Source organism: Bombina bombina, chromosome 3 (assembly GCF_027579735.1).
Source record: "Bombina bombina isolate aBomBom1 chromosome 3, aBomBom1.pri, whole genome shotgun sequence".
Taxonomy (NCBI): domain Eukaryota; kingdom Metazoa; phylum Chordata; class Amphibia; order Anura; family Bombinatoridae; genus Bombina; species Bombina bombina.
In genome coordinates this window covers 371890452-371908509 of record NC_069501.1, presented here as the reverse complement: position 1 = coordinate 371908509, position 18058 = coordinate 371890452, and the positions used below count along the sequence as shown (strand labels likewise).

The 18058-nt window shown below is 42.2% G+C and overlaps 1 protein-coding gene across 2 annotated transcripts in view; it reads left to right on the top strand.

Annotated features, from left to right (window-relative positions):
• Window positions 1-18058, top strand: part of BLZF1 (basic leucine zipper nuclear factor 1) — a 92227-nt gene that overhangs the window by 54493 nt on the left and 19676 nt on the right. For both annotated transcript variants that reach the window (XM_053706508.1, XM_053706507.1), the window contains exon 6: window positions 12059-12278. In XM_053706508.1, coding sequence (XP_053562483.1) covers window positions 12059-12278 — 220 coding nt within the window. The remainder of the gene's footprint in view (window positions 1-12058; window positions 12279-18058) is intronic.

Here is an 18058-nt window from a genome sequence, read left to right as displayed (position 1 = left end):
CAGGTGTAGAGAACTGGGAGGAACGTCTTTTACATAATTTGGACGTAGTCCGTGCTTTAAAGTTTTACTTACAAGCGACTAAAGATTTTCGTCAAACATCTTCCCTGTTTGTTGTTTACTCTGGACAGAGGAGAGGTCAAAAGGCTTCGGCAACCTCTCTTTCTTTTTGGCTTCGGAGCGTAATACGCTTAGCCTATGAGACTGCTGGACAGCAGCCCCCTGAAAGGATTACAGCTCATTCTACTAGAGCTGTGGCTTCCACCTGGGCCTTTAAAAATGAGGCTTCTGTTGAACAGATTTGCAAAGCGGCGACTTGGTCTTCGCTTCATACCTTTTCAAAATTTTACAAATTTGATACTTTTGCTTCTTCGGAGGCTATTTTTGGGAGAAAGGTTCTACAGGCAGTGGTCCCTTCCGTTTAAGTACCTGCCTTGTCCCTCCCTTCATCCGTGTACTTTAGCTTTGGTATTGGTATCCCACAAGTAATGGATGATACGTGGACTGGATACACCTAACAAGAGAAAACATAATTTATGCTTACCTGATAAATTTATTTCTCTTGTGGTGTATTCAGTCCACGGCCTGCCCTGTCTTTTTAAGGCAGGTCTAAATTTTAAACTACAGTCACCACTGCACCCTATGGTTTCTCCTTTCTCGGCTAGTTTCGGTCGAATGACTGGATATGGCAGTTAGGGGAGGAGCTATATAGCAGCTCTGCTGTGGCTGATCCTCTTGCAACTTCCTGTTGGGAAGGAGAATATCCCACAAGTAATGGATGATCCGTGGACTGGATACACCACAAGAGAAATAAATTTATCAGGTAAGCATAAATTATGTTTTTAATAAACTTTCTATAGTAATTGGCAAACCCCAAAAAACGTTGAATAGACTGAAGACCAACTGGGCGAGGCCACTGCAGAACTGCAGACAACTTGTCAGGATCCATGGGGAACCCTGCAACGGAGATAACATAACCTAGGAAGGTTACTTGAGTCTGATGGAACTCACATTTCTCGAGTTTACAAAACAGGCCGTTCTCACGTAGTCTCCAAAGAACCCGTGTAACATCAGAACGATGATCCTCAAGCGTGGGTAAGGTGTATGAGGATGTCGTCTAAATACACCACAACACACTGTTGCAACATATCTCGTAGGACATCACTAATAAATTACTGGAAAACAGCAGGAGCATTACATAGGCCAAAGGGCATTACAAGATACTCATAATGCCCGCTCCTGGTGTTAAATGCTGTATTCCATTTGTGGCCCTCCTTGATCCTAACGAGATTGTACACCCCTCTCAAATTAAGTTTAGAAAAGACCGTAGCTCCCTTGAGACGGTCAAAGAGTTCCGTAATGAGCGGAATAGGGTAAGCATTCTTAATGGTAAGACTATTAAGACCCCTATAATGGATGCATGGTCTTAACTTGCCACCTTTTTTCTTCACAAAGAAGCCAGCCCCTGCAGGAGAGCAGGATTTGTGGATTATCCCCCGCGACAGAGCATCTGCAACATACTTCTCCATAGCACAATTCTCCGCAAGAGACAAAGGGCAAACCCGGCCCCGAAGAGGAATGGCTCCGGGTTGCAGGTCTATGGCACAATCGTAAGACCGGTGAGGAGGCAACGTACCGGCACACACCTTGTCAAAAACGTCTAGGAACTCTCGGTACTCCTCTGGCAATTGAGAAACCGAAAGAAGTGCACAAGACTTTAACTGGTTTCCGAAGATAAGTGAAAATACATTGCGGAGACCACGACAAAATTTCGGACTTGCTCCAGTCGAAACTGGGATTGTGCTTTTGAAGCCAGGGATAACCCAGAACAACTGGAAAATGCAGAGAATTTATCACCTGGAACTGGATGGGTTCAAAATAGAGAGCCCCAACAGCCACGAATAACGGAGCGGTCTCGTGGGTAATGAGTGCGGTCTGAAGGGGCCTGCCATCAATGGCCTCAATTGCAAGCGGAACGGACCGAAGCAAAACAGGAATGGAGTGCTTTGATGCAAAAGCACTGTCAATGAAATAGCCCGCAGCACCGGAGTCAACAAGAGCCTGGGTGACTATGGAGGAGTCCACCCAGGAAAGGACAACCGTGACCAAAGGTTTCTTCCTTAAGCGGTTCCGGGGACGAGGATAAACCACCCAAGGTCTGCCCCCGACAGGACCTTAGGTGTGAGCGTTTTTCCGGCCGTGTAGGACAAAACTTTAAAAGGTGGCCCTGTAACCCACAATAGAGGCAGAGCCCCTCCCTCTGCCGCGGAGAGACGCGTGAATCCCAACTGCATCGGCTCAGCAGTACCTGGTGACTCGGGACCAGGAGGCATGGGAGGAGAGGGAGGCATGGGTGGGAACGAACACGTAGGAGACAACGGAACAGGAGGCTTCCGCAAGCGCTCCTTAAAAGAGGGCCTCTCTGATGTCAATTAGGATCAAAAAAGACATCAAAGCCTCGAGATCCTCGTAAATCTCTGGCAGCAACTTCGTCTTTAATTGCATCAGACAGTCCATGAAAGAAGGCGGCAACAAGGGCTTCATTGTTCCAACCTACCTCTGCGGCAAGCGTACGGAACTCAATGGCATACTGAGCAACAGATCTCGTACCTTGCTGAATGGACATGAGTTGTTTAGCAGCAGAGGAGGAGCAAGCCAGAACATCAAATACCCTTTGAAAGGAGGCCACAAATTCAGGGTAATTTGAAATCACAGGTTTATTAGTCTCCCACAAGGAATTAGCCCAGGCAAAAGCTGTGTCAGAGAGTAACGAAATGAGAAATCCCACCTTAGCTCTGTCAGAGGGAAACGCCTGAGGTAACATCTCAAAGTAAATGCCTACCTGGTTCAAAAACCCTCTGCACTGAATAGGATCACCTCCATTTCGCTGAGGTAGAGGTGCAGAACCGGACATGCTCCTGGTAGGACTAGGTGCAGCAGCAGAAACAGGCGCAGCCATAACTTGCAAAACATTTTGGTCCAAATCTGCAGTGCGAGTCAGCAGGGCTAGTGCAAATTGATCCAAGCGGTTATCCTGTACACCCATCCTGGAAATGGTGGTAGGTAAAGGTGGATTATTAGCACCATCAGGATTCATGGCCCTTGCGTAATGTCAGGGTGCCAGGAATCAGACTGAGACGAGAAGTGCAAAAATAATCGCACCTTTTATTAATAGCATAAAATAATAAAAAAGTCCACAAGTCAAATAACAAGCCAGGAGTCAAAACCAGAGCTGGTAGTCAGACGAGCCGAGTCAGGAGCTAAAGCATGTAGTCAGACAATCCGGAATCGGGAACAAGGAGAACAGCAGTCAGGAACAAGCCAGGGATCAGGAACCAGGAGGGACGTCAGACAGCCAGGTAATACACAGGAACAGGAACTCTCAAAAACAGGTCTGAGACAACGCAAGGGCAAAGCATACTGAACAGAGGCCCTTAAAATAATAAGTGATGACATCACAATTCTGAGACTGCAACCTGTCTCACATGGATGATGTACACCAGTCTGACCATAAAAGGGCATTCAGGAAATGAGCAGCACCACACACTATGCACCAGAGTCAGCAATAGAGGTGAGTAAAATGGCTGCCAGCAGCACATGGCAAACAAAGCAGGGAAAAAACCCTGACGGCAACGAAGGAGGTGACTCTCATTCTCCAGTGGGCGGAGTCTTATGATTGTCTCCTCTCTGCCTTCCGCATCCCAGGAGTGGACAACTGGGAGGTGGTTTTTCTGAGCAGGCAGACTTTTCATTCCGGGGAGTGTGCTCTCCACCCAGAGGTTCACCCAAAGTATGGATCAAGAGAGCCACAGACCGCTCTAACGCTTTAGTGGTGCCTTGGAACTTCAGTCTGGCGTACCTGTTTCCCCCCCCCCCCCCCCTGTTTGCTCTCCTTCTTTGAGTCATTGCTCGTATCAAGCAGGAGAGGGCATCTGTAATTCTAATAGCTCCTGCATGGCCTCACAGGATCTGGTTACCTCTGAGGAAGTACCTTCTACTTCAGGGTAAATTCCTCCATCCAATCCTGGTTTCTCTGAAGCCAACTGCTTGGAGATTGAATGCCTAGTTCTGTCTAGACGTGTTTTTTCTGAAGCGATTATTGATCTATGCTTCGGGCTCGTAAACATGTTACTCGCAGGATTTACCATAAGGTATGGCGTAAATATCTTTTTTGGTGCAAATCTCTGGGTTTCTCCTGGAGCCGTGTGAGGATTCCCTGCATTTTTTATCTTTTTCTTCAGGGTGACCTGGAGAACGGTCTTTCAGTCAGTACTTTGAAGGGTCAGATTCTATCTATTCTTTTGCACAAACATCTGGCAGATTTTCCAGATGTTCAAGCTTTTGTTCAGGCCCTGGTCAGAATCAGGCCTGTGTTTAAACCTGTTGCTCCTCCTTGGAGTCTTAACCTAGTTCTGCAGCAGACTCCGTTTGATCCGATGCATGTTGTTGATATAAAGTTGTTTTCTTGGAAGGTTCTGTTTCTCCTTGCTATTTCTTCCGCTCGCAGAGTTTCTGAGCTTTCAGCTCTGCAGTTCGTACTAAATTGGGGTTTCTCCCTAAGGCGGTGTCGGATCGAACCATTAATCAGGAAATTGTTGTTTCTTCTTTTTGTTCTAATACTCCTCATAAGGAATGTCTTTTGCATTACTTAGATGTTGTGCGTGCTCTAAAATTTTACCTACAAGCTTCTAAAGATAGATTTTCCGCGACCTTTTGCCCTGTTTGATGTTTTCTCTGGAAAGCATAAGGGTCAGAAGGCCTCTTCTACTTCTCTTTGCCTCTGGTTAAGAAGTATGATATGTTTTGCTTATGAGACTGCTGGACAGCAGCCTCCTGAGAGAATTACGGCTCATTCCACTAGGGCTGTCTCCTCATCTTGGGCTTTCAAAATGAAGAACAGATTTGCAAGGCGGCAACATGGTCCTCTTTGCATATTTTTTTCCAAATTCTACAAATTTGATACTTTTGACTCAGCTAAGGCCTCTTTTGGGAGAAAGGTTCTTTAAGCAGGGATGCCCTCTGTTTAGGTCCTCCTGCCTTGTTCTCCCTCCCTGTTCATTCTGTGTCCTCTAGCTTGGGTATTGGTTCCCACTAGTAACAGCTTTGCTGGAGTGCTTTTTGCCTCCTCCTGCTGGCCAGGAGTTTAATAACCCACTAGTAATTGGAATGACGTTGTGGACTCTCCAAGCCCGGAAATAAATTTATCAGGTAAGCATACATTTTTGTTTTTTTATGCAAACTATTTATTTTTACTTAATTAGCCCTTTTAGGATATGCACAGATCTCAACCTGTTTTATGGCACCTTAAGTAGAGCAGGAGATCTGGGATCTGTAAATGCCAACGCCTCTTGAAACATCCCTGGAAAAGAGTGGGACAAGTAACTATTCTCGATAGGTGATATTATTTGGGAGATGCTGAGGAGGAGAAGGCTCAAATTGACCCATCTTCTCCCTGGAGGCTGGTGCTGCTGGCAATTACCATTCTTAGAGATCACCTGCATCTTTGAGGGACACATGCGCCATTTGAAAGTACAGATTCCCCTGCTATGGGGACCAAGATTGTGGCCACATAAGAGCCCCTCTAACCCATAAAACAAATGTTAGTCATTGGCTGAAATTTAACTTTGCACAATCATATGTGATTACGTCACCGCACATTGTGGAATCCTGGTAGAAGATGGGGGGGTTGTCTTCTTCATTTAACAGGAAATGTTATAGACATCTCCCTGTTTTTCATCTAAAGGATGTTTATGACTCCTTAAGACTGTGATAAATTCTTCAAATGTTGCAACTATTGGTACATAGATCATTTTATATGCTTTGGCCTAAGGCTTGAGTACAATTTTAAATTAAGAATGTATTTATTTAAAAATGTTAAAAGGTAATAGAAATGTTAAATCTATGACTCAGACCCTGTAAATGTTACAGAACATATATTTCTCCTGTTAAGTGTGGTCAGTCCACGGGTCATCATTACTTCTGGGATATTATCTCCTCCCCTACAGGAAGTGCAAGAGGATTCACCCAGCAGAGCTGCTATATAGCTCCTCCCCTCTACGTCACCCCCAGTCATTCTCTTGCACCCAACGAATAGATAGGATGTGTGAGAGGACTATGGTGATTTAATTAGTTTATTACCTTCAATCAAAAGTTTGTTATTTTATAATAGCACCGGAGTGTGTTATTCATTCTCTGGTAGAATTTGAAGAAGAATCTACCTGAGTTTTTTCTATGATTTTAGCCGGAGTAGTTAAGATCATATTGCTGTTTCTCGGCCATCTGAGGAGAGGTAAACTTCAGATCAGGGGACAGCGGGCAGATTAATCTGCAAAGAGGTATGTAGCAGTTTGTTATTTTCTGACATGGAATTGATGAGAAAATCCTGCCATACCGTTATAATGTAAACTCAGCCTTAAATGCAGTAGATGTAGCTGGTATCAGGCTGTCATGTATGTATATTTTACACTTCAGTATTCTGGGGAATGGTACTTCACTGGATTTATACTGTATGCATAGACTTAACCTAATTTGCAGGGACTTGCAATAGGTTTTAAATAACAATTAATTTATTGAGGTTAAACGTTTTTTTGCTGGCATGTAAAAACGTTTATTTCTCTGAGGTACTGGGTGAAAAAATGTTTTGGGCACTATTTTTTCCACTTGGCAATAGTTTTGTTTAAATTAAAGCAGTTCACTGATCTCTCTCACTGTTAAGTGTGAGGGGGAGGGGCCATTTTTGGCGCTTTTACTACGCATCAAAAAACTCAGTCAGAGGTTCATTTTCTTCCTGCATGATCCGGTTCATCTCTACAGAACTCAGGGATCTCCAAAGCCTTTTTTGAGGGAGGTAATCATTCACAGCAGAGCTGTGAAGATTGTAGTTGACTGTGATAAAAAACGTTTATTTGTGTATTTTTTTCTGCTGCCAGGGTTAGTTATCCTTTGCTAATGGGAACAATCCTTTGCTAAAATTGTATATTTCTTACAAAGATTTGATGCTATAACTTAATTATTTTCAACTGTCATAATTTTTTCTGTGCTTCTTATAGGCACAGTTCGTTTTCATATTATTGTAAATTACTTGAAAAAGCATTTCCAAGTTGCTAGTTAATTGCTAGTGTGTTAAACATGTCTGATTCAGAGGAAGATACATGTGCTATATGTGCTAATGCCAAAGTGGAGCCCAATAGAAATTTATATACTAACTGTATTGATGCTACTTTAAATAAAAGTCAATCTGTACAAATTGAACATATTTCACCAGACAACGAGGGGAGAGTTATGCCGACTAACTCGCCTCACGTGTCCGTACCTGCATCTCCCGCTCGGGAGGTGCGTGATATTGTAGCGCCGAGTACATCTGGGCGGCCATTTCAAATCACATTACAGGATATGGCTACTGTTATGACTGAAGTTTTGGCTAAATTACCAGAACTTAGAGGCAAGCGTGATCACTCTGGGGTGAGAACAGAGTGCGCTGATAATATTAGGGCCATGTCAGACACTGCGTCACAGGTGGCAGAACATGAGGACGGAGAACTTCATTCTGTGGGTGACGGTTCTGATCCAAACAGACTGGATTCAGATATTTCAAATTTAAGCTGGAAAACCTCCGTGTATTACTAGGGGAGGTGTTAGCGGCTCTGAATGATTGTAACACAGTTGCAATACCAGAGAAAATGTGTAGGTTTGATAAATATTTTGCGGTACCGGCGAGTACTGATGTTTTTCCTATACCTAAGAGACTTAATGAAATTGTTACTAAGGAGTGGGATAGGCCCGGTGTGCCGTTCTCACCTCCTCCGATATTTAGAAAAATGTTTCCAATAGACGACACCACACGGGACTTATGGCAAACGGTCCCTAAGGTGGAGGGAGCAGTTTCTACTTTAGCTAAGCGTACCACTATCCCGGTGGAGGATAGCTGTGCCTTTTCAGATCCAATGGATAAAAAATTAGAGGGTTATCTTAAGAAAATGTTTGTTCAACAAGGTTTTATATTGCAACCTCTTGCATGTATTGCGCCTGTCACGGCTGCAGCAGCATTTTGGTTTGAGTCTCTGGAAGAGACACTTGAATCATCTACACTAGATGAGATTACACTCAAACTTAGAACCCTTAAGTTAGCTAACTCATTTATTTCAGATGCCGTAGTACATTTAACTAAACTTACGGCTAAGAATTCCGGATTTGCCATTCAGGCACGCAGAGCGCTGTGGCTAAAATCCTGGTCAGCTGATGTTACTTCTAAATCTAAATTGCTTAATATACCTTTCAAAGGGCAGACCTTATTCGGGCCCGGGTTGAAGGAGATTATCGCTGACATTACAGGAGGTAAAGGCCATGCCCTGCCTCAGGACAAAGCCAAACCTAGGGCTAGACAGTCTAATTTTCGTTCCTTTCGTAATTTTAAAGCAGGAACAGCATCAACTTCCTCTGCACCAAAACAGGAAGGAGCTGTTGCTCGCTACAGACAAGGCTGGAAACCTAACCAGTCCTGGAACAAGGGCAAGCAGGCCAGGAAACCTGCTGCTGCCCCTAAGACAGCATGAATCGAGGGCCCCTGATCCGGGACCGGATCTAGTAGGGTGCAGACTTTCTCTCTTCGCCCAGGCTTGGGCAAGAGATGTTCAGGATCCCTGGGCGTTAGAGATCATATCTCAGGGATACCTTCTGGACTTCAAATCCTCTCCCCCAAGAGGGAGATTTCATCTGTCAAGGTTGTCAACAAACCAAATAAAGAAAGAAGCGTTCCTACACTGCGTACAAGATCTTTTATTAATGGGAGTGATCCATCCAGTTCCGCGGTCGGAACAAGGACAAGGGTTTTACTCAAATCTGTTTGTAGTTCCCAAAAAAGAGGGAACTTTCAGGCCAATCTTGGATTTAAAGATCCTAAACAAATTCCTAAGAGTTCCATCGTTCAAGATGGAAACTATTCGAATCAATTTTGCCCATGATCCAAGAGGGTCAGTACATGACCACAGTGGATTTAAAGGATGCTTACCTTCACATACCGATTCACAGAAATCATTACCGGTATCTAAGGTTTGCCTTTCTAGACAGGCATTACCAGTTTGTAGCTCTTCCATTCGGATTGGCTACAGCTCCAAGAATCTTCACAAAGGTTCTGGGTACTCTTCTGGCGGTACTAAGACCGCGAGGAATTTCGGTAGCTCCGTACCTAGACGACATTCTGATACAAGCTTCAAGCTTTCAAACTGCCAAGTCTCATACAGAGTTAGTACTGGCAGTTCTAAGGTCGCATGGATGGAAGGTGAACGAAAAGAAGAGTTCTCTCTTTCCACTCACAAGAGTTCCCTTCTTGGGGACTCTGATAGATTCTGTAGAAATGAAGATTTACCTGACAGAAGACAGGTTAACAAAGCTTCAAAATGCATGCCGGGTCCTTCATTCCATTCAACACCCGTCAGTAGCTCAATGCATGGAGGTGATCGGCTTAATGGTAGCGGCAATGGACATAGTACCTTTTGCACGCCTACATCTCAGACCGCTGCAATTGTGCATGCTAAGTCAGTGGAATGGGGATTACTCAGATTTGTCCCCCACTCTGAATCTGAATCAAGAGACCAGAAATTCTCTTCTATGGTGGCTTTATCGGCCACACCTGTCCAGGGGAATGCCATTCAGCAGGCCAGACTGGACAATTGTAACAGACGCCAGCCTACTAGGTTGGGGTGCTGTCTGGAATTCTCTGAAGGCTCAGGGACTATGGAATCAGGAGGAGAGTCTCCTTCCAATAAACATTCTGGAATTGAGAGCAGTTCTCAATGCCCTTCTGGCTTGGCCCCAGTTAACAACTCGGGGGTTCATCAGGTTTCAGTCGGACAACATCACGACTGTAGCTTACATCAACCATCAGGGAGGGACAAGAAGCTCCCTAGCAATGATGGAAGTATCAAAGATAATTCGCTGGGCAGAGTCTCACTCTTGCCACCTGTCTGCAATCCACATCCCGGGAGTGGAGAACTGGGAGGCGGATTTCTTAAGTCGTCAGACTTTTCATCCGGGGGAGTGGGAACTTCATCCGGAGGTCTTTGCCCAGATACTTCGACGTTGGGGCAAACCAGAGATAGATCTCATGGCGTCTCGTCAGAACGCCAAGCTTCCTCGCTACGGGTCCAGATCCAGGGATCCTGGAGCGGTTCTGATAGATGCTTTGACAGCACCTTGGACCTTCGGGATGGCTTATGTGTTTCCACCCTTCCCGATGCTTCCTCGATTGATTGCCAGAATCAAACAGGAGAGAGCATCAGTGATTCTAATAGCACCTGCATGGCCATGCAGGACTTGGTATGCAGATCTAGTGGACATGTCATCCTGTCCGCCTTGGTCTCTACCTCTGAAACAGGACCTTCTGATCCAGGGTCCATTCAAACATCAAAATCTAACTTCTCTGAAGCTGACTGCTTGGAAATTGAACGCTTGATTTTATCAAAACGTGGTTTTTCTGAGCCAGTTATTGATACCTTAATACAGGCTAGGAAGCCTGTTACCAGAAGGATTTACCATAAAATATGGCGTAAATACTTATATTGGTGCGAATCCAAGAGTTACTCATGGAGTAAGGTTAGGATTCCAAGGATATTGTCTTTTCTACAAGAAGGTTTAGAAAAGGGGTTATCCGCTAGTTCTTTAAAGGGACAGATTTCAGCTCTGTCCATTCTTTTACACAAACGTCTGTCAGAAGTTCCGGACGTTCAAGCTTTTTGTCAGGCTTTAGCTAGGATCAAGCCTGTGTTTAAAACTGTTGCTCCGCCATGGAGTTTGAACTTAGTTCTTAATGTTTTACAGGGTGTTCCGTTTGAACCCCTTCATTCCATTGATATCAAGTTGTTATCTTGGAAAGTTCTGTTTTTAATGGCTATTTCCTCGGCTCGAAGAGTTTCTGAGTTATCTGCCTTACATTGTGATTCTCCTTATCTGATTTTTCATTCAGACAAGGTAGTTCTGCGTACTAAACCTGGGTTCCTACCTAAGGTGGTCACTAACAGGAATATCAATCAAGAGATTGTTGTTCCATCTTTGTGTCCTAATCCTTCCTCGAAGAAGGAACGTCTGCTACACAATCTAGATGTAGTCCGTGCCCTGAAATTTTATCTACAGGCAACTAAGGATTTTCGTCAAACGTCTTCCCTGTTTGTCGTTTATTCTGGTCAGAGGAGAGGTCAAAAAGCTTCGGCTACCTCTCTCTCTTTTTGGCTTCGTAGCATAATACGGTTAGCCTATGAGACTGCTGGACAGCAGCCTCCTGAAAGAATTACAGCTCATTCTACTAGAGCTGTGGCTTCCACTTGGGCCTTTAAGAATGAGGCTTCTGTTGAACAGATTTGCAAGGCTGCAACTTGGTCTTCTCTTCATACTTTTTCCAAATTTTACAAATTTGACACTTTTGCTTCTTCGGAGGCTGTTTTTGGGAGAAAGGTTCTTCAGGCAGTGGTTCCCTCCGTATAAAGAGCCTGCCTGTCCCTCCCGTCATCCGTGTACTTTTGCTTTGGTATTGGTATCCCAGAAGTAATGATGACCCGTGGACTGACCACACTTAACAGGAGAAAACAAAATTTATGCTTACCTTATAATTTCATTTCTCCTGTAGTGTGGTCAGTCCACGGCCCGCCCTGTTTTTTATGGCAGGCTAAAAAAATTTTTGGATTATACTCCAGTCACCACTACACCCTTGGGCTTCTCCTTTCTCGTTGGTCCTTTGGTCGAATGACTGGAGGTGACGTAGAGGGGAGGAGCTATATAGCAGCTCTGCTGGGTGAATCCTCTTGCACTTCCTGTAGGGGAGGAGATAATATCCCAGAAGTAATGATGACCCGTGGACTGACCACACTACAGGAGAAATGAATTTATCAGGTAAGCATAAATTTTGTTTTTAAGAAGATTGCCAGCCATTTCCTAGATTTTCTCTGATTTATAGGAGCATCAGTTGAGTTTTATGATCCGCATCTTATATGTAATAGGTTTGTTAAATGAAGTATATAAATATTTCTGTTGATTTTGTTTAATTTGTATAATTTTTCTTTTGCATCTACAGATTACTAGAAGAGCTACTTGTCTCTTTGCAGTGGGGAAGGCAGCAGACTTACCACCCAGGTCCACAACCTCACAGTACTGCAGAGCTGATTACATCCAATCTGAACTTGGCAACCGCTGTGAAATCACACCTGATTGGAAATACCGGCTCAAGTACCGCTAAGCATGCATCGCAACCAATAGAATTTTCTTGCACGCCTGCAGAAAAAATGGCAGAAATGGTAAATTAGAATTCTTTTTTTTTTTTTTTTTTTAACTGTTCTGCATGCATTTTCAGGATTATAAGTAGGTTTAAGAATTTTTAAGTGGTTAAAAAGATAACACCAGAGAAAACTGTGTACATTAGGGATTGTGTTATTAACAACACACTGAGTAGTATTTTACTCCTCATTAGAAATTCTGTTTTAAAGGACAGTCAAAATGTACTTCTATTATCTAATTTGCTTTGTTTCCTTGGTTACGGTTGTTAAAAAGCAAAAGCATACCTTGGTATGCTCAGGTGCAGTAATTCCGTACTGGGCACTAAATGCTGATTGGTGGCTCCACCTACTGTATATGTCATTGCCAAGAGAATAGAGCACATTTTGCTAATAGAAGTAAACTGGAAAATTTGTTTAAAATGGTATGCACTATCTTAATCATGAAAAATAAATGTTTTCCCTTTAAATGAGACTCATAGAAATGTAGATGTTGAAGGCAGATATCAACCAGAAGGATGCATTTCCGTTTGAAGTGTAAACCAGCTTAAATCGTATCCTTATGCATATACTAGGGATTCCCAAACTCCCGTGAGTTTTGGGGGTTAAGAGAGAGAGCACATCTGAAACTGAGCTTCCTCTCTAAAATAGCTACAATTAAAGGGACACTCAAGTCAAAATTAAACTTCCATGATTCAGATAGCAGCACTTTTAACAACTTTCCAATTTACTTCCATTAACAAAATGAGCACAGTCTTTTTATATTTACACTTTTTAAATCACCAGCTTCTACTGAGCATGTGCAAGAATTCACAGAATATACATATATGCATTTGTGATTGGCTGGTGGCTGTCACATGATGGAGTGGGAAAAAGACGTAACTTTGAAATTTGTCAGAAAAAAAATCTACTACTCATTTGAAGTTCAGATTAAGTGCTATTGTTTTATGGTTATCATGCATTTGTTAATTATGCAAATATAGTGTATTTACTGGTCTTTTAAAGCGACATTAAACACACAAAATCAAATTTAAAAATAATATTTAGAACTTTTCTTCCATAATTCAAAATTCTTATATAATTTCTGTGCCCTTTAAGTTTTACATCTCCTACATAAACCAAAAGTAGAATGTGCAGCAAAGAGGAGGATCATTCTCAAACTTACTCCATGTTATAGGAAATACAGCTCTGTGTATAGCTATGAACTGTTATCTTTGGCCTGCCATTAATTGTACAGTCTACTCCAAAATTGTTATTGTTTTAAAAGATAGATAATCCCTTTATTACCTATTCCCCAGTTTTGCATAACCAACACGGTTATATTAATATACTTTTTACCTCTGTGCTTACCTTGTATCTATGCTTCTGCAAACTGCCCCTTATCTCAGTGCTATTTACAACTTACATTTTATCTAATTAGTGCGGTCTCATTTGTAACTCCACAGGAGCGAGCGCAGAGTTATCTATATGGTAAACATTAACTAGCATTCTCTTGCTGTGAAAAGCTTATAAAATGGACTGAGATAAAGGCAGACTGCAGGGGCTTAAAAAACAGTAATATATTTAGTTTTAGATGTTATAACAATATTGGTTGTGCAAAGCTGGGGAATGGATAGTAAAGGATTTATCTTTTTAAACAATAACAATTTTGTAGTAGACTGTCTCTTTAAAGACAAGGAAATCCGATCTTCCCATTTTAAAAGGTTCAAAATAAAAGCCTAATTTCTCTTGTTAAGTGTATCCAGTCCACGGATCATCCATTACTTATGGGATATTAACTCCTCCCCAACAGGAAGTGCAAGAGGATTCACCCAGCAGAGCTGCTATATAGCTCCTCCCCTAACTGCCATTACCAGTCATTCTCTTGCACCCAGCGAATAGATAGGATGTGTGAGAGGACTGTGGTGATTATACTTAGTTTCATACCTTCAATCAAAAGTTTGTTATTTTATAATAGCACCGGAGTGTGTTATTCCTTCTCTGGTAGAATTTGAAGAAGAATCTACCTGAGTTTTTCTATGATTTTAGCCGGAGTAGTTAAGATCATATTGCTGTTTCTCGGCCATCTGAGGAAAGGTAAACTTCAGATCAGGGGACAGCGGGCAGATTAATCTGCAAAGAGGTATGTAGCAGCTTATTATTTTCTGACAATGGAATTGATGAGAAAATTCTGCCATACCGATATAATGTAAACTCAGCCTTAAATGCAGTAGCAGCAACTGGTATCAGGCTGTCATGTATGTATATTTTACACTTCAGTATTCTGGGGAATGGCACTTCACTGGAATTATACTGTATGCATAAAACTTTAGCCTAATTTGCAGGGACTAGCAACAGGCTTTTTAATAACACTCAATTTATTAATGTTAAACGTTTTTTGCTGGCATGTAAAATCGTTTAATTTTCTGAGGTACTGGGTGAAAAAATGTTTTGGGCACTATTTTTTTTCCACTTGGCAGTCGTTTTATTTAATTTATGACAGTTTACTGATCTCTCTCACTGTTATGTGTGAGGGGGAGGGACCTTTTTTGGTGCTTTTGCTACGCATCAAAAAATTCAGTCAGAAGTTTATTGTCTTCCCTGCATGATCCGGTTCATCTCTACAGAACTCAGGGGTCTTCAAAACTTGTTTTGAGGGAGGTAATCACTCACAGCAGAGCTGTGAGATTGTAGTTGACTGTGATAAAAAAAAAAAATACAGAAATAAACGTTTTTTTTTTTTTTTATTTTTTTTTTTTTATTTTTTTTTTTTCTGCTATCAGGGTTAGTTATCCTTTGCTAATGGGAGCAATCCTTTGCTAAAATTGTGTTTTTTACAAAGATTTGATGCTATAACTTTTCAGTTTATTAATTTTCAACTGTCATAACTTTTTCTGTGCTTCTTATAGGCACAGTACGTTTTCATATTATAGTAAATTACTTGAAAAGTATTTCCAAGTTGCTAGTTTATTTGCTAGTGTGTTAAACATGTCTGATTCAGAGGAAGATATCTGTGCTATATGTGCTAAAGCCAAAGTGGAGCCCAATAGAAAATTTATGTACTAACTGTATTGATGCTACTTTAAATAAAAGTCAATCTGTACAAATTGAACATATTTCACCAAACAACGAGGGGAGAGTTATGCCGACTAACTCGCCTCACGTGTCAGTACCTGCATCTCCCGCTCGGGAGGTGCGTGATATTGTAGCGCCGAGTACATCTGGGCGGCCATTACAAATCACATTACAGGATATGGCTACTGTTATGACTGAAGTTTTGGCTAAATTACCAGAACTAAGAGGTAAGCGTGATCACTCTGGGGTGAGAACAGAGTGCGCTGATAATATTAGGGCCATGTCAGACACTGCGTCACAATTTGCAGAACATGAGGACGGAGAGCTTCATTCTGCGGGTGACGGTTCTGATCCAAACAAACTGGATTCAGATATTTCAAATTTTAAATTTATGCTGGAAAACCTCCGTGTATTACTAGGGGAGGTGTTAGCGGCTCTGAATGATTGTAACACCGTTGCAATACCAGAGAAAATGTGTAGGTTGGATAAATATTTTGCGACTAGGGAAGGGCTACGGCGAGTACTGATGTTTTTCCTATACCTAAGAGACTTACTGAAATTGTTACTAAGGAGTGGGATAGACCCGGGTGTGCCGTTCTCACCCCCTCCGATATTTAGAAAGATGTTTCCAATAGACGCCACCACACGGGACTTATGGCAAACGGTCCCTAAGGTGGAGGGAGCAGTTTCTACTTTAGCTAAGCGTACCACTATCCCGGTGGAGGATAGCTGTGCCTTTTCAGATCCAATGGATAAAAAGTTAGAGGGTTACCTTAAGAAATGTTTGTTCAACAAGGTTTTATATTGCAACCTCTTGCATGCATTGCGCCTGTCTCGGCTGCAGCAGCATTTTGGTTTGAGTCTCTGGAAGAGACACTTGAATCAGCTCCATTAGATGAGATTACACACAAGCTTAAAGCCCTTAAGTTAGCTAACTCATTTATTTCAGATGCCGTAGTACATTTAACTAAACTTACGGCTAAGAATTCCGGATTCGCCATTCAGGCACGCAGAGCACTGTGGCTAAAATCCTGGTCAGCTGACGTTACTTCTAAATCTAAATTGCTTAATATACCTTTCTCCAACATAGGTGTTGTCCGGTCCACGGCGTCATCCTTACTTGTGGGATATTCTCTTCCCCAACAGGAAATGGCAAAGAGCCCAGCAAAGCTGGTCACATGATCCCTCCTAGGCTCGCCTACCCCAGTCATTCTCTTTGCCGTTGTACAGGCAACATCTCCACGGAGAATGGCTTAGAGTTTTTTAGTGTTTAACTGTAGTTTTTATTATTCAATCAAGAGTTTGTTATTTTAAAATAGTGCTGGTATGTACTATTTACTCAGAAACAGAAAAGAGATGAAGATTTCTGTTTGTATGAGGAAATGATTTTAGCACCGTAACTAAAATCCATGGCTGTTCCACACAGGACTGTTGAGAGCAATTAACTTCAGTTGGGGGAACAGTGTGCAGTCTCTTACTGCTTGAGGTATGACACATTCTAACAAGACGATGTAATGCTGGAAGCTGTCATTTTCCCTATGGGATCCGGTAAGCCATGTTTATTAAGATAGTAAATAAGGGCTTCACAAGGGCTTATTAAGACTGTAGACTTTTTCTGGGCTAAATCGATTCATTATTAACACATATTTAGCCTTGAGGAATCATTTATTCTGGGTATTTTGATATGATTATATCGGCAGGCACTGTTTTTGACACCTTATTCTTTAGGGGCTTTCCCTAATCATAGTCAGAGCCTCATTTTCGCGCCGGTATGGCGCACTTGTTTTTGAGGACAGCATGGCATGCAGCTGCATGTGTGTGGAGCTCTGATACATAGAAAAGTCTTTCTGAAGGCATCATTTGGTATCGTATTCCCCTTTGGGCTTGGTTGGGTCTCAGCAAAGCAGATTCCAGGGACTGTAAAGGGGTTAAATATAAAAACGGCTCCGGTTCCGTTATTTTAAGGGTTAAAGGCTTCCAAATTTGGTGTGCAATACTTTTAAGGCTTTAAGACACTGTGGTGAAATTTTGGTGAATTTTGAACAATTCCTTCATACTTTTTCGCAATTGCAGTAATAAAGTGTGTTTAGTTTAAAATTTAAAGTGACAGTAACGGTTTTATTTTAAAACGTTTTTTGTGCTTTGTTATCAAGTTTATGCCTGTTTAACATGTCTGAACTACCAGATAGATTGTGTTCTGACTGTGGGGAAACCAAGGTTCCTTCTCATTTAACTGTATGTATTTTATGTCATAAAAAAAAAAAATTTAGTAAAAATGATGCCCAAGATGATTCCTCAAGCTGAGGGGAGTAAGCATGGTACTGCATCATCCCCTCCTTCGTCTACACCAGTCTTGCCCATACAGGAGGCCCCTAGTACATCTAGTGCGCCAATACTCCTTACTATGCAACATTTAACGGCTGTAATGGATAATTCTATCAAAAACATTTTAGCCAAATATGCCCGCTTATCAGCGAAAGCGCGACCTGCTCTGTTTTAGAAAATTCTGTAGAGCATGAGAACGCTGATGATATGGTTTCTGAAGGGCCCCCTACACCAGTCTGAGGGGGCCAGGGAGGTTTTGTCTGAGGGAGAAATTTCAGATTCAGGAAACCATTTCTCAACAAGCTGAACCTGATGTGATTACTTTTAAATTTAAGTTGGAACATCTCCGCGCTCTGCTTAAGGAGGTGTTATCCAATTTGGATGATTGTGATTATCTGGTCATTCCAGAACCACTATGTAAATGG